At 38.9% G+C, this 14,521-nt stretch overlaps 1 protein-coding gene across 5 annotated transcripts in view; it reads left to right on the plus strand.

Moving 5' to 3' along the window:
* ARID4A (AT-rich interaction domain 4A) overlaps positions 1-6,431 on the plus strand; it is a 74,806-nt gene extending 68,375 nt beyond the window's left edge. For all 5 annotated transcript variants that reach the window (XM_009249119.4, XM_002824794.5, XM_063715879.1 and 2 more), the window contains one exon: positions 4,580-6,431. In XM_009249119.4, the coding sequence (XP_009247394.3) occupies positions 4,580-4,683 (104 nt within the window). In that variant the 3' untranslated portion in view covers positions 4,684-6,431. The remainder of the gene's footprint in view (positions 1-4,579) is intronic.
* The last annotated feature ends 8,090 nt before the right edge of the window (positions 6,432-14,521 follow it).

Genomic DNA, 14,521 nt, shown 5'->3' on the forward strand with positions numbered 1-14,521 from the left:
TTATTGTCATCTGTTAACAGGCACTGTATTTGTTATGGGGTTCACCAAAATGAATGAGACATAAGGCTTATTCTCAAGGAGATTATCTTGTTGGGATTATAAATCATTTCCTAAGCAACTAAAATATAAGATATTGCAGCTCAGCAACTTTAAAGAGCACGTGCCATGTGTCAGGCACTCTGCCAGGTGGCAGAAGTACAGAAATGAGTTAGATACAGACTTTCTTCTCAAAGATCTTAACATCTATGGAACAGTGGGTACCCTGAGAATGATATTAACAAGTACAGGAGTTAGTGGAAGGAGAGGTTACTTTGGAGTAGTCACAGAGAGGGAGTAGTGTCTGAGGTAGCCCTTCGGGGGTTGTAGGATTGACTTCCAGTTAAACATGAACATGTCCATATACAGTCCATCCCCAAGCCCTGCTAAAATAACAGTAAAGGAAATTAAAAGCCCTAAACTCAAAAGGACAAGAGAATGACCACAACAGACAAGAAATATCAACAGTATATCTTTTGGAAGCTGCATAACAGATGGACTACTGTAACTGTCCTAGCACATGAGATAATGCTGAAACTAAGCTTGCTTGTCCTTGTAGTGGGACAAAACAACAAGAAGCAAGCCAATTAATACCATGTAACCCCAGAAAAGCTTTCAGAAGGTATATGGGACAATGCTGAAAAATGGGATTGGTTGAAAATGGAAGGAGAAATTGGATCTCTTCTTCCTATCTGTGAAGCAAGTCTACCTCACCCCCAACTCAAGCAGAAAATAGATAACTTAAAAGAGAATGAGGAAATCAGTAGGCTTGTAGACTTGGGGGCACCAGCCACAGCTGAGGGTAATGATTAAGTGCTAAACCAAAATAATGGATGGAAGTGAAAGTTTGCATACTGAATAGTTAGATTGCTGTCCCTCTTCTAACCCAAGGCCTAATCCTCTTGGCTCCCTGAAAGCTGGCAGCCAAGCTTATGCTTATTCCTGGGAGGAGATTGGAAGATTCTTTTAAAGAAAATGACCAGCCCAAGAAAAACTACCTACTATTTGGATGTTCCTGAAACAAAAATCAAGATCCTTGCCAATCATTACATGTGCATTGTCCATATTTAAAAGCCCTGATGCTGATATACAGCTTTCAGTCAGCTTTTTAATGTTAAATGTGGAAGCCACATGACCAGACATTTGAGGAAAGCCCCTATATAAAGGCAGAAGACAAAGTAGAAAAAGGAGAATAAAAAGGAACTGGAAGAAAAAAACAGATAATGTACCATATTAAAAAAAAAAATAGCACAAAACTATTCTCAATAGTTAATCCAAGTTGAGTATCCTTTATTTGAAATGCTTGGGTCTAGAAGTGTTTGGGTTTTTTATTTTTTCAGATTTTGGAATATTTGTACATAATGAAATATCTTGGTGATGGGACCCAAGTCTAAACACAAAATTCATTTATGTTTCATAGACACTTTATACACATAGCCTGAAGGTAATTTTATATAAATAATTTTGTGCATGAAACAAAGTTTGTGGTAAGTGCTTATGTGTGGAATTTTCCACTTGTGGCATCACGTTGGTGCTCAAAAGTTTCAGATTTTGGATTTTTGGATTAGGGATGTTCGATTTGTATCCAGAGATAAAGGGAAAGATATTGCCACGTTGAAACGAAAGCATAATAACTATTTTAAAAATTCAGAGAACAAGAAGGATATCTTTAAAATATGATAGCAGGAATTAAAAAAAAATAATAAGGCAGTGAAGCTGAAGAAATTCCACTACAGGGTCAAAAAGACAATAGGAGAGAAGAAATAAGAGAAATATGGAATCTGGTGAAGAGATCCAACTTCTGAATCATAGGATTTCTAGAAGGAGAGTTGAATAAACAAGAGGAAGTTGTCATCAAAGATATTTTTAAAATTCTAGAACTGAAGGATATGAGTTAGAAAATTGAAAGGACTCACTGTGCCCTCTGTAAATAATGGGGGTGAAAATCACCAAAGCATATGAAATTTCAGAATCCTATGGATAAAGAGTAGATTCTAGGCCTGGCACAGTGGCTCACGCCTGTAATCCCAGCATTTTGGGAGGCAGAGGCAGGCAGATCACCGGAGGCCAGGAGTTTAAGACCAACCTGGCCAACATGACAAAACCCCGTCTCTACTAAAACTACAAAAGTCAGCTGGGCATGGTGGCAGATGGCTGTAATCCCAGCCACTCAGGAGGCTGAGGCTTGAGGATCACTTGAACCCGGAATTGAGCGCTGAGATCGCGCCAGTGCACTCCAGCCTGGGTGACAGAGTGAGAGTCTGTCTCAAAAAAAAAAAAAGTAGATTCTAAAAATTTACCATATAAAGATACATATATAAAAAGAAATGGATCTCAGAACAGCATCAAGAGTCTTACATCCGATTTCTCAATGGTAGTACTAGAAACTAGAAGCCAAGCTAAGAAGACATGGGACCGGCAAACAAGGAATCCTACATAGGAAAATAGTGAAGGAATATCTGAAGGTGATGGTGAATGGAAGCTCTAGGATGACCACTGCATAGCAGACCTAGAAAGCAACTATTCCAGGAGTAGGATGGAACAGGAGGGGAAAGCTCCAGAAGGGATGTCTCTTAAAAAACAAATAAAAGGTAAATTACCTGATAGGGTTGATCATGTTGAGAGAAGTTTTCTGTCTCTAGTAGAGATTTAGTGGATGACTTTGTGGTAGAGTGACCTGTCATGTGTGGCCTTGACCATTGTGCTCCAAGTCTAGCAGTTTTTAATTCCTAGAAATAGGAACAGGATGGAGCAAATGGAAGGAGATCAGACTTCTCATGTTCATCCTTTTCTTTTAAAAACTGTAAATAGCAAGAAGTCTTTACAGAACTTTTGAATATCAAAAGAAGAAAAGAACAAATTAGCAAATTAAAATTTCTTCAGAGAACCCACCACTTGCTCTGGGGTCAGTTTCCTAAAGGTGACATACATTTCAGACAATTAAAAAGATTTTCTTTTTTTTTGAGACAGAATTTCGCTGTTGTTGCCCAGGCTGGAGTGCAATGGTGCAGTCTTGGCTCACTGCAGCCTCCGCCTCCCGGGTTCAAGCCATTCTCCTGCCTCAGCGTCCCGGGTAGCTGGGATTACAGGTGCCTGCCACCATGCCTGGCTAATTTTTGTATTTTTAGTAGAGATGGGGTTTCACCATGTTGACCAGGCTGGTCTCCAACTCCTGATCCCAAGTAATCCGCCCACCTCGGCCTCCCAAAGTGTTGGGATTACAGGCGTGAGCCACAGCACCCAGCCAAAAAGATTTTTTTATTACCGTCTTTTTTTTGGGCGGGGGTGGGGGACAGGCTCTGGCACCCAGACTGGAGTGCAGTGGCGTGATCACGGCTTACTGCAGCCTCAGACTCTTGGGCTCAAGCGACTCTCCCACCTCAGCCTCCCGAGTAGCTGGTACCACAGATGCCTGCCACCACACCCAGCTAATTTTTTAGTTTTTTTTGTAGAGACACATTCTCACTATGTGGCTCAGGCTGGTCTGGAACCCCTGTTCTAAAGCAATCCTCTTGCTTTGGCCTCCCAAAGTGCTGAGATTATAGGCATGAGCCAACATGCCCGGCTTATTATAGTCTTTTCCCCATTTTTATTTGTTTAGGTTTTTATAATGAGTTATTAAATTGAAATTTGAGTGATTTCTAGCATACATGTAAGAATTTGTTGCCTGGGCATGGGGCTCATGCTTATAATTCCAGCACTTTGGGAGGCTGGAGCAGGAGGATCGCTTGAGTCCAGGAGTTTGAGACCAGCCTGGGCAATGTAGTGAAATCCCATCTCTACAAAAAATTTAAAAATTAGCTGGGTGCAGTGGCATGTACCCATAGTCTTAGCTACTTGGAAGGCTGAGGCAGGAGGGTCGCTTGAGCCCCAGAGGTTGTCATGATACTTGAATAAACAAAAATTAAAACTTTAAATAGGAACAATCAGGCAAAGATTGGCAGAAGACAAGAGTTTTGCAAGGAAAGAGAAGATAAAAGCAAAGAACTTAAAAAGTGGCAAAACACCTAATGCTCAGAGTACCGATCCCTAATCTGTGTTATGTCCTCCTGGAGAAAATTATGTTAAAACCATTTGAGGACTTTTTGCTTATCACACATCATTACTTCGATCCTGATCTCCATGATTCTCATACCTGTCAGAGGAAATCCTCTGAGTTAAATTAATCCTCCTCTGGTCCTATGACCTATAGATAAAGCAGAAATTCCATATGGTTCCATGTTTTTCTCAGGTTGACCTTGTTACTGATTGAGCCAAGTTCCTTCATGGGCTCTCCCAACTAGAGGTTTAAGAGTTTTTGTCTCTTTAATCTTTACATTTTATGATGTCTTTTTAAGTGTTGAGTAGTACTTAACTGACCAAAGACTAACTCCATTTAATTGAGCCAAACAAAATTTTTGCTGACGATTTGTTACTCCTTCATGTGACATAGAGGCCTGTGATTAAGGTGAATAATGTTAAGAATTTTATTTCTAATTTGCTGTTAGCTGGGTATCTTTGTGTAACAGTTTTTGGATCTAACCTAGTTGTTTTGATTCCACAGTGTCTCATGCGGGAGCCTCCATGTCATCTGCTTCATCAGACACTGGAATGAGTCCCTCATCATCATCTCCCCCACAAAATGTACTTGCTGTAGAATGCAGGTGATAAACATTTTCTCTACCTTCCCAGCAGTTTGCTGCCATGGACATAAATCCCCAAACCCTGAATTACAACCACAGAAAGCACTCAACTGGTTTGACATTGCTAAGTATATCCTGTATACTTTTCCAAGCTGGATTGTATCTATTCCCCTCTCTCTTCTTTTTTCTTGTTGCAAAAAATAAGCTGATTAATAAGTGAAGGTTAAGCAGCCTGCCATATTTGTCATAATTTTTCCTCTTTACTTTTGTTTTTCGTTTGTTGTGATATAGAACAAAGGGCACTTAGCAAATTTGAATTTGTATAATAAAGCTTTCAGGTGTTATAGAAATCGTAGACAAGCAAGTGCACATGATAAACATCAAAATATTACCCAGCTGAATAGTTACTGCTGCACTTTCACTAAGATGTATTTGAACACTTGGTGAGTAGGGGGTTTATGTTGTGTTTTTCTTCATTATTGTTGTTTTTCTTATTTTTGTGGAAGCACTTGCTATTTAGAACTGCCAAAGTATATGTTCAGCAGTGTGCCCAGGATTAAAGGTGTAAATGGGACAAAATAAATTGTGAAAGGAAGTGTAGTTGACTGAAAACTACAGTTGTAATAAGTCTTCCACTTTTTATAGGATTTTTGAGCACACAATTATGCAAATATTTTAATGTTTATTAATGTTTACAGTGGAATTGTGAATAAGTTTTCAGTGGACTATCTTATCCCTTGACAAAAATATTTTGTCTTTTTTCTATGTAATTTCAGAGTTTTTATTTTGTTACAAAAAGACAAAAATGAAATATATAACAACAATGAAGTTATTTAACAAGATTTCTAAAGCTGAAATTTTTGTGTAAAATAAGGTATTATCTTGCAACTTGTTAAATATATTTATTCAGACATTGGATGTTGTATTTTTATGTATTTTTTAAAATATTAATAAAATTGAAAAAAAGAAAATTCTAGGTTAATTCACTCTTTGGATGACAATAGCTCTCAGCTGTCCTTTTTACAGGAGGTTGCATCCTGCAGCCTTGCCTGTGTTAAAGGGAGTCTGTCTCAGTCCGTCAAACAGTATAGAACTATAAACGGGCATCTGGATCATTAAAGTATGTCCTTATTTAGAAACTTTGGCAGTCCTAGTATTTAAACTGTTTTGAGGATCAAATTTTTGGTTGCCCTTAAGATAACTTTGTCACAGTTTTTATGTTTGCTATACTGCCGAATGAATTTATATCTCCCAAAGTTGAGATGCAACAACTAAGTAAAGCAACTATGTATGCTTTGTCTGTGAATTGTTCCACAGACTGATACATTTTGTAAATAATTCTTCCAAAATCATGTATTTAAAGCAGTTTTGCATATATATTATGTAAAAAGGTGATTTTTTAAAAGCAATTTTTAAATTCATGTTTGTACATTGAAAGGGGTTTTTTTTTTAAACCTCCTTTTCTGTGTTTAATATGCTGTAGAATAATAACCTAGATGCTCTAGACTGTATATCAGGATCTGATTTACAAGAAAAAGTCAGAGCTAAACACTAGTGATGGCATAGGATTACTGAAATCATTGTTTCTTAATTTCATTTTACTACATTGTGAACTTGTGATTCAGATTCCATTTTCTCAGAGAATTAAAAACAAAAAAAGTACTCTTGTAAAATGCACTTTTCTGTCTTTTCTTTGCAAAGCAGAAGTATCTCAATGTAAAATAAAAATGGAGCTCAGTGGGCAGTATTAATAAAGGCCATGTTTTAAACATAGGCTTTATACTTTTAGTTTTCATTTAAGTGATTGCTTTTTTCCTAAGTGCTTGTAACTTACAGTTGGAAAATCAGATTTCACAAAACCAAGCATTTTAGTATATTCAGCCTTTACAATAAAATATTTCTACTAATTATAAAAATGAAAAAAAAAAGTGTCATTTAAATCCAGTTGGACCTAGGAGGCAACCTTAGATTTATACATCAAATATTTTAATGATTTCCTTCTGTAGCAATTCAATAAATGTGAGATAAATAAGTTATCAGCTTGAGTACTGTCCCTTCTAATTGATACAAATTTGGTCATGAAGTATTGGGATGTTGCTACAAAGAGCAAAATTGTGTATTCATTGAATAGATACACACTGTTAAAATCCTTTTATTTGGAGGCGGGAAAGGATTATGAAATTAAGTGAATATTGACAATGACATTTCAAATATTGAGCATATTTTGAGTTTAGGTAAACTTTGGATAGATACCTCTTAAATGTAACTAAGAAAGTAAAAATATAGGCTGGGTGCGGTGGCTTATACCTGTAATCCCAGCACCTTGGGAGGCAGAGGCAGGCGGATCACAAGGTTAAGAGATCGAGACCATCCTGACCAATATGGTGAAACCCCGTCTCTGCTAAAAATACAGAAATTAGCTGGGCATGGTGGCACGCACTTGTAGTCCCAGCTACTCAGGAGGCTGAGGCAGGAGAATCACTTGAACCTGGGAGACAGAGGTTGCAGTGAGCCCAGATCGTGCCACTGTACTCCAACCTGATGACAGAGCAAGATTCTGTCTAAAAAAAAAAAAAAAAAAAAAGTAAAAATATAAAGACACTCTAATATAATGGAAGTTGCCATCTGTAAAATCAAGTTATTTAAAAGATTGTGGTGCTTTCTGTTTTAATATTGCATTGCGTGCTTTTATGTATTTCAATTTTTGAAACAGGGTCTTGCTCTGTCACTTAGCTGGAGTGTAGCGGTGTGAACACAGCTTACTTCAGCCTTGACCTCCTGAGCTCAAGCCATCCTCCCACCTCAGCTTCCTGAGTAGCTGGGACTACAGGCATGCGCCACCACACCTGGCTAATTTTTAAATTTTTTGTAGAGACAGGGTCTTGCTATCTTGCCCAGGCTGGTCTTGAACTCCTGGGCTCAAGCGATCCTTCTTCCTCGGCCTCCCAAAGTGCAAGGATTATAGGTGTGAGTCATTGTGCCCAGCTGGCCATTGTGTGCTTTTATTGTTTGTTATTTTGTGTTAAATTTCTAGTTTTCCTCTCTTTCACTAACAAAGATGGTTACACTTAGCATATTAAAAGACTACTACATACTATGCCTTCTATGAAATTGCTTTAAGTTATGAAAATCTATGTGGATTGCCCAATTAATTTGCTTACATACCTTTCTTATAAGCCCTGTAATTTTTTTTTTTTTTTTTTTTTGAGACGGAGTCTTGCTCTGTTGCCCAGGCTGGAATGCAGTGGCGCGATCTCCGCTCATTGCAAGCTCTGCCTCCTGGGTTCATGCCATTTTCCGGCCCAGCCTCCTGAGTAGCTGGGACTACAGGCACCCACCACCATGCCTGGCTAATTTTTTGTATTTTTAGTAGAGACTGGGTTTCACCGTGTTAGCCAGAATGTTCTCAATCTCCTGACCTCGTGATCCGCCCGCCTCAGCCTCCCAAAGTGCTGGGATTACAGGCGCGAGCCACCGCGCCCAGGCTTACGCCCTGTAATTTAACATAGCTATCAAGATTGTGAAAGCATTCAAAGCTATATTCAGCCATATATAAAACCTATGAACAGAATTCATTCATTGATGATTTATTTAGTATCTTCTATGTGCCAGGCATAAGCTTAAGGCCCAGGAGCCACAATGGTGAACAAGACAGAATAAAGTCCTTATCTTCATGAATATTCCATATTCATGGAATGTATAATCACAGTATAATAATATGGTAGATGTAAACAGTTAACTCATGTAATTATTATTTTTTTATTACAGTCTCTGCTTATCCAAACTCATGTAATTCTTAAGTGCAGGTATAATAAGCATATGAAGTTATGGTGTGCAATGAGATAATGATACAGAGCCCACTAGTTTGAAGGCAAGGGTGGTATGGGAAGGCTTTGCAGAGAAAGCAACAGTAAAACTGAACTCCAGTGAAGATGATGAATTGGCTGGGGAAGTAGAAGGAGAGATAATGGAGAGTATAGTGTTCCAAGGACATGGGGGAGGGGAGATTGGTAGAAATGGTCCAGGTAATAAGCCAGGGCAAGAGTAGACCTGATGCAGGATAGGAGTCAAGTAGGGCTGAGAGTAGTAGGGGAACAGAAGCAAAAGGGACAGGTAGTCAAGGTTTGAGCAGTTCCCTACCACTCTTAGCCCTGCTTGTCCAGAGGTGTCTCCAGAGCCACTTTTCTGTGAAGCTTTTGGTGACTTCTCACTACAACCAGAATAGTGCCCTCTTTTATGCTCTGATAGCTTTTCAATCTGTATTACTTTACTTGACAATTTACCTGATGTTTACTTGTGCATGTGTGTTTCTATCCTACTAGATGATTGAGTTCTTAAAGCCAGACATATGTTTGTTTGTTTTGTTTTTTAGTAGAGACAGGGTTTCACCACATTGGCCAGGTTGGTTTCAAACTCTTGACCTCAAGTGATCCACCCGCCTTGGCCACTCAAAGTGTTGGGATTACAGGTGTGAGCCACGGCACCCGGCCTAAAGCCAGACATTTAAAAGAGGTCTTTAGGGTTATTATTATTATTATTATTTTGAGACAGGGTCTTACATTTGACTACTGTCACCCAGGCTGGAGTGCAGGGGTGCAATCATGGCTCACTGCAGCCTCTATTTCCCTGGCTCAGATGATTCTCCCACCTCAGCCTCCCAAGTAGCTGGAACTCACAGGCGTTCATCACTTTGCCTGTTTAATTTTTTTATGTTTTTAGTAGAGACAGGGTTTCACCATGTTCCCCAGGCTAGTCTTCAAATTCCTGGGCTCAAGTGATCCACCTGCCTCGGCCTTCCAGAGTGCTGGGATTACAGGCGTGAACCATCATGCCAGCCAAGGTTCTTTTCACAAAGTAATTAAAAAAAAATCATTTGAAAAGTGTTAAAGTAGATTTGTTTAACAGTCTGATCTGAAAATATTCCTAAATTGATGAGCTATTTTTCCTTCTCTCCTTGTTTGTTCTTCCTTTTCCCATTACTTTCATGTGGTTACACACAGATTTTTATCACATTAAAGGAAGAGTACAATAAGTGATGACATCCATCATTAGTGAAGGTTGGTTGACTCTTAGAATGGAGTTTGCCCTAATGAGGAATTTGTAACAAATACATGCTTAATGTTTTCACAGAGTAGAAATTTTTTTAGTTCTTTAAATTTTATTACAAAATCAAATGTTTTCCATGTTGACAAGCACAAAAAAAAACTTCTTTTATTCATATAGATCCATTATGTATCTCTTTAAACAGAATAAGGACAGTGCTTATAATTTTGGTATTTCTACTTTACATAATTATGAAGCTGTCTTCACTGTGTAATCTGTCATGCAGAATTCATGTTGAAAAGTTCTACTGTGAAAAGCTTAAGGAACTTCCACATAGATACAATAAATGATTACTCTGTACAAGTAATTGGATTTCTTCTCCAGGCTAAATTACATTAAACAAGACAATCTGATTCAAGAATCCCATCATTTTAGGGTTGCCAGAGTGAGCAAATAAAAATACAGGATACCCAGTTAAATGTGAATTTCAGACAACAGATAATTTCCTCATATAAGGATGTCCCATGTAAAAATGGTTATTTATTAAAACACACTTAGGCTGTGCGTGGTGGCTCATGCCTGTAATCCCAGCACTTTGGGAGGCTGAGGTGGGTGGATCACCTGAGGTCAGCAGTTCAAGACCAGCCTGGCCAACATGGTGAAACCTCATCTCTACAAAAAATACAAAAATTAGTGGGATGTGGTGGTGCATGCCTATATTCCCAGTTACTAAAGAGGCTGAGGCAGGAGAATTGCTTGAACCTGGGATGCAGAGGTTGCAGTGAGCTAAGATTGTGCCACTGCACTCCAGCCTGGACAATAGAGCAAGACTCAATCTCAAAAAAAGCAAAAGGCCCAGCGCGGTAGCTCACACCGGTAATCCCAGCACTTTGGGAGGTCGAGGCGGGCAGACCACAAGGTCAGGAGATTGAGACCATCCTGGCCAACATGGTGAAACCCCGTCTCTACTAAAAATACAAAAATTAGTTGGGCATGGTGGCACATGCCTGTAATCCCAGCTACTTGGGAGGCTGAGGCAGGAGAATCACTTGAACTAGGAGGTTGCAGTGAGCTGAGATCGTGCCACTGCACTCCAGCCTGGCGACAGAGCAAGACTCCGTTTCAAAAACAAACAGACACAAAAACCTCAGATTTAACTGCGTATCCTGTATTTTATCTTTAAACCCTATACTAGTTGCCCTTCTGCTATAACACAAAACATATATTTATTATCCTTAAAGAACTTTTTTGGTCCCAGTTGGAGGGTAACAAATTGCTCAGGTTTTCTCTTGGTTTCCAGGGATGAATGTGCATGGGCAGCCCACCAGTGATTTTTTTTTTTTTTCCCAGTAAGTTTTTGGGGGACAGGTGGTGTTTGGTTACATGAATAAGTTCTTCAGTGGTGATTTCTGAGATGTTGGTGCACCCGTCACCTGAGCAGTGTACACTGTACCCATTGTGTAGTCTTTTTTCCTTCATCCCCCTCCCACCCCTTCCCCCAAGTCCCCAAAGTCCAATGTATCATATTATGCCTTTGCATCCTCATAGCTTAGTTCCCACTTATGAGTGAGAACATACAATATTTGGTTTTCCATTCTTGAGTTACTTCACTTAGAATAAGTCTCCAGGCCTGGTGTGGTGGTGCATGCCTGTAATCCCAGCACTTGGGGAGGCCGAGGCAGGCAGATCACCTAAGGTCAGGAGTTCGAGACCAGCCTGGCCAACATGGTGAAACCATGTTTAGTAGCTGGTGAAACCAGCTACTAAAATAAAAATTAGCTGGGCGTGGTGATGCACACCTGTAATCCCAGCTACCTGGGAAGCCCAGGGGAGAGAATCACTTGAACCCAGGAGGTGGAGATTCCAGTGAGCCGAGATCACACCACCACACTCAAGCCTGGGCAATACAGCAAGACTGTGTCTCCAAAAAGGAAAAAAAAAAAAAAGAATAGTCTCCAATTCCATCTAGGCTGCTGCAAATGCCGTTATTTCATTCATTTTTATGGCTGAGTAGTATTCCATGGTGTATATATATACCACAGTTTATCCACTAATTGATAGACATTTGGGCTGGTTCCATATTTTTGCAATTGTGCATTGTGCTGCTGTAAACATGCGTGTGCAAGTATCTTTCATATAATGACTTTTGCTCTGAGTAGATACCCAGTTCTGGGATTGCTGGATCAAATGATAGTTCTACTTTTAGTTCTTTAAGGAATCTCCACACTGTTTTCCATAGTGGCTGTACTAGTTTACATTCCCATCAGCCGTGTAAAAGTGTTCCCTGTTCACCGCATCCTCGCCAACATCTATTTTTTTTTTATTTTTTGATTATGACCATTCTTGCAGGAGTGAGGTGGTATCACATTGTGGTTTTGATTTGCATTTCCCTGAAAATCAGTGATGTTGAGTTTTTTTTCATGTTTGTGGGATATTTGTATATCTTCTTTTGAGAACTGTCTATTCATGTCCTTAGCCCAGTTTTTAATAGACTTGTTTGTTTTTTTCTAGCTGATTTTGTCTGACTTCCTTGTAGATTCCAGATATTAGTCCTTTGTTGAATGCATAGATTGAGAAGGTTTTCTCCCACTCTGTGGATTATCTGTTTACTCTGCTGATTGTTTCTTTTCCTGTGCAGAAGCTTTTTAGTTTAATTATTAGTAAGTACCATCTGTTTGTTTTTGTTGCATTTGCTTTTGAGCTCTTGGTCTTGAAGTCTTTGCCTAAGGCACTGTCTAGAAGGGTTTTTCCAATGTTATCTTCCAGAATTTTTATGGTCTCAGGTCTTAGGTTGAAGTCTTTGATCCACCTTGAGTTGATTTTTGCATAAGGTGAACAATGAGGATCCAATTTCATTCTTCTACATGCGGCTTGCAAATTGTCCTAGCACCATTTGTTGAATGGGATGTCCTATCCCCACTTCATGTTTTTGTTTGCTTTGTTGAAGATTAGTTGGCTGTGTTTGGCCTGATTTCTGGGCTCTCTATTCTGTTCCATTGGTCTGTGTGCCTATTTTTAAACCAGTACCATGCTGTTTTGTTGATCATGGCCTTATAGTACATTTTGAAGTCAGGCAATGTGATGCCTCCAGATTTGTTCTTTTTGCTTAGGCTTGCTTTGACTATGCCAGCTCTTTTTTGGTTCCACCTGAATTTTAGGATTGTTTCTTCTAGTTCTGTAAAGAATGATGGTATTTTTATGGGAATTGCATTGAATATGTAGATTGCTTTGGCAGGATGGTCAATTTCACAATATTGATTCTACCCATCTGAGAGCATGGGATGTGTTTCCATTTGTGTTGTCTATGATTTCTTTCAGCAGTGTTTTGTAGTTTTCCTTATAGAGGTCTTTCACCTTCTTGGTTAGGTGTACTTCTAAGTATTTTATTTTATTTTATTTGCAGCTATTGTAAAAGGGGTTGAGTTCTTTATTTGATTCTCAGCTTGGTCACTGCTGGTGTATAGCAGAGCTACTGATGTGTGTACATTAATTTTATATCCTGAAACTTTGCTGAATTCATTTATTAATTCTAGGAGCTTTTGGAGAGTTTTTAGGGTTTCTAGTATACGATCATTTTATCAGCAAACAGCGATAACAGCATAATGATCTAGTAACAGTCTGACTTCCTCTTTAACAATTTGGATTGCCCCATCAGTGTTTTCTTTCAATTAACCATTTCCTTGATGTAGTCATTTTCTCCAGGATTGGCCCTATATGTACTATGATAGCTAACTTTTGACAAGATAGTTCTGAATACACTCAGATTTTTCTGGGAGTGTTCTTTTGATGGGGCACCTTTCCCACCAAGTGGAAACTGCTTTCAGGAGTTCTCCTCTTTCTTCCCTATCCAGACTTGCTCTCAAATAGAAACATAAATTAAATCTCACTAAACTTATCTATGACCAGACATTTAATAATTGTGAATAAAGGCACCATAAATATTCATATATAACTTTTTGTGTGAACATAATGTTTTCAATTCTCTGGAGTAAATACCTAGAAGTAAGATTGCTGGATTGTTTGACTGTACCATCTTGAATTCCCCCTAGCAATATACACCATTTTAAGTGGCCATTAACAGGAGAATGGATAAATAAATTGTGGCATATTAACAAAATGCAATACTATAAATCAGTTAAAATGAATGGACTGCAGCTAAATGTATCAACATGGCTGAGCATCTCAAAAACAAGTAGAAAAAGCAAGTTGCCAAATCATACTTGTAACAGTTATACAAAATTGGAATATTCAAAATAATATATTAGTTTGTATATGTCATCATAAATATAAGAACTTGAAGCTGGGCGCAGTGGCTTACACCTGTAATCCCAGAACTTTGAGAGGCCAAGGCGGGCGGATCATGAGGTCAGGAATTCAAGACCAGCCTGGTCAACATGGTGAAACCCTGTCTCTACTAAAAATACAAAAATTAGCCAGCTGTGGTGTCGCATGTCTGTAATCCCAGCTACTCGGGAGGCTGAGGCAGGAGAATTGCTTGAACCCGGGAGGCGGAGGTTGCAGTGAGCCAAGATCTCACCATTGCACCCCAGCCTGGCAAGAGCAAGACTCCATCTCAAAAAAACAAAAAGAAAAAAAATAACATGAATGGGAATGAAGAACACCAAATTCAGATAGTGGTTTTCTCTGGAAAAAGAGGAAGGGCATGGGGAGGGTATACAAGGGCATTTATTCCCCCCTCTAAAAGGAGCTAAAGTAAATATGACCAAATGTTATGATTTAATAAGTTGAGTATCATATTTTCTCTGTTCCTTGCTATGTTAAAATGTGTTTAATAATTTTTAAAAATACCCAATGAACTG

Source organism: Pongo abelii, chromosome 15, assembly GCF_028885655.2.
Source record: "Pongo abelii isolate AG06213 chromosome 15, NHGRI_mPonAbe1-v2.0_pri, whole genome shotgun sequence".
In the NCBI taxonomy this organism is placed as follows: Eukaryota; Metazoa; Chordata; class Mammalia; order Primates; family Hominidae; genus Pongo; species Pongo abelii.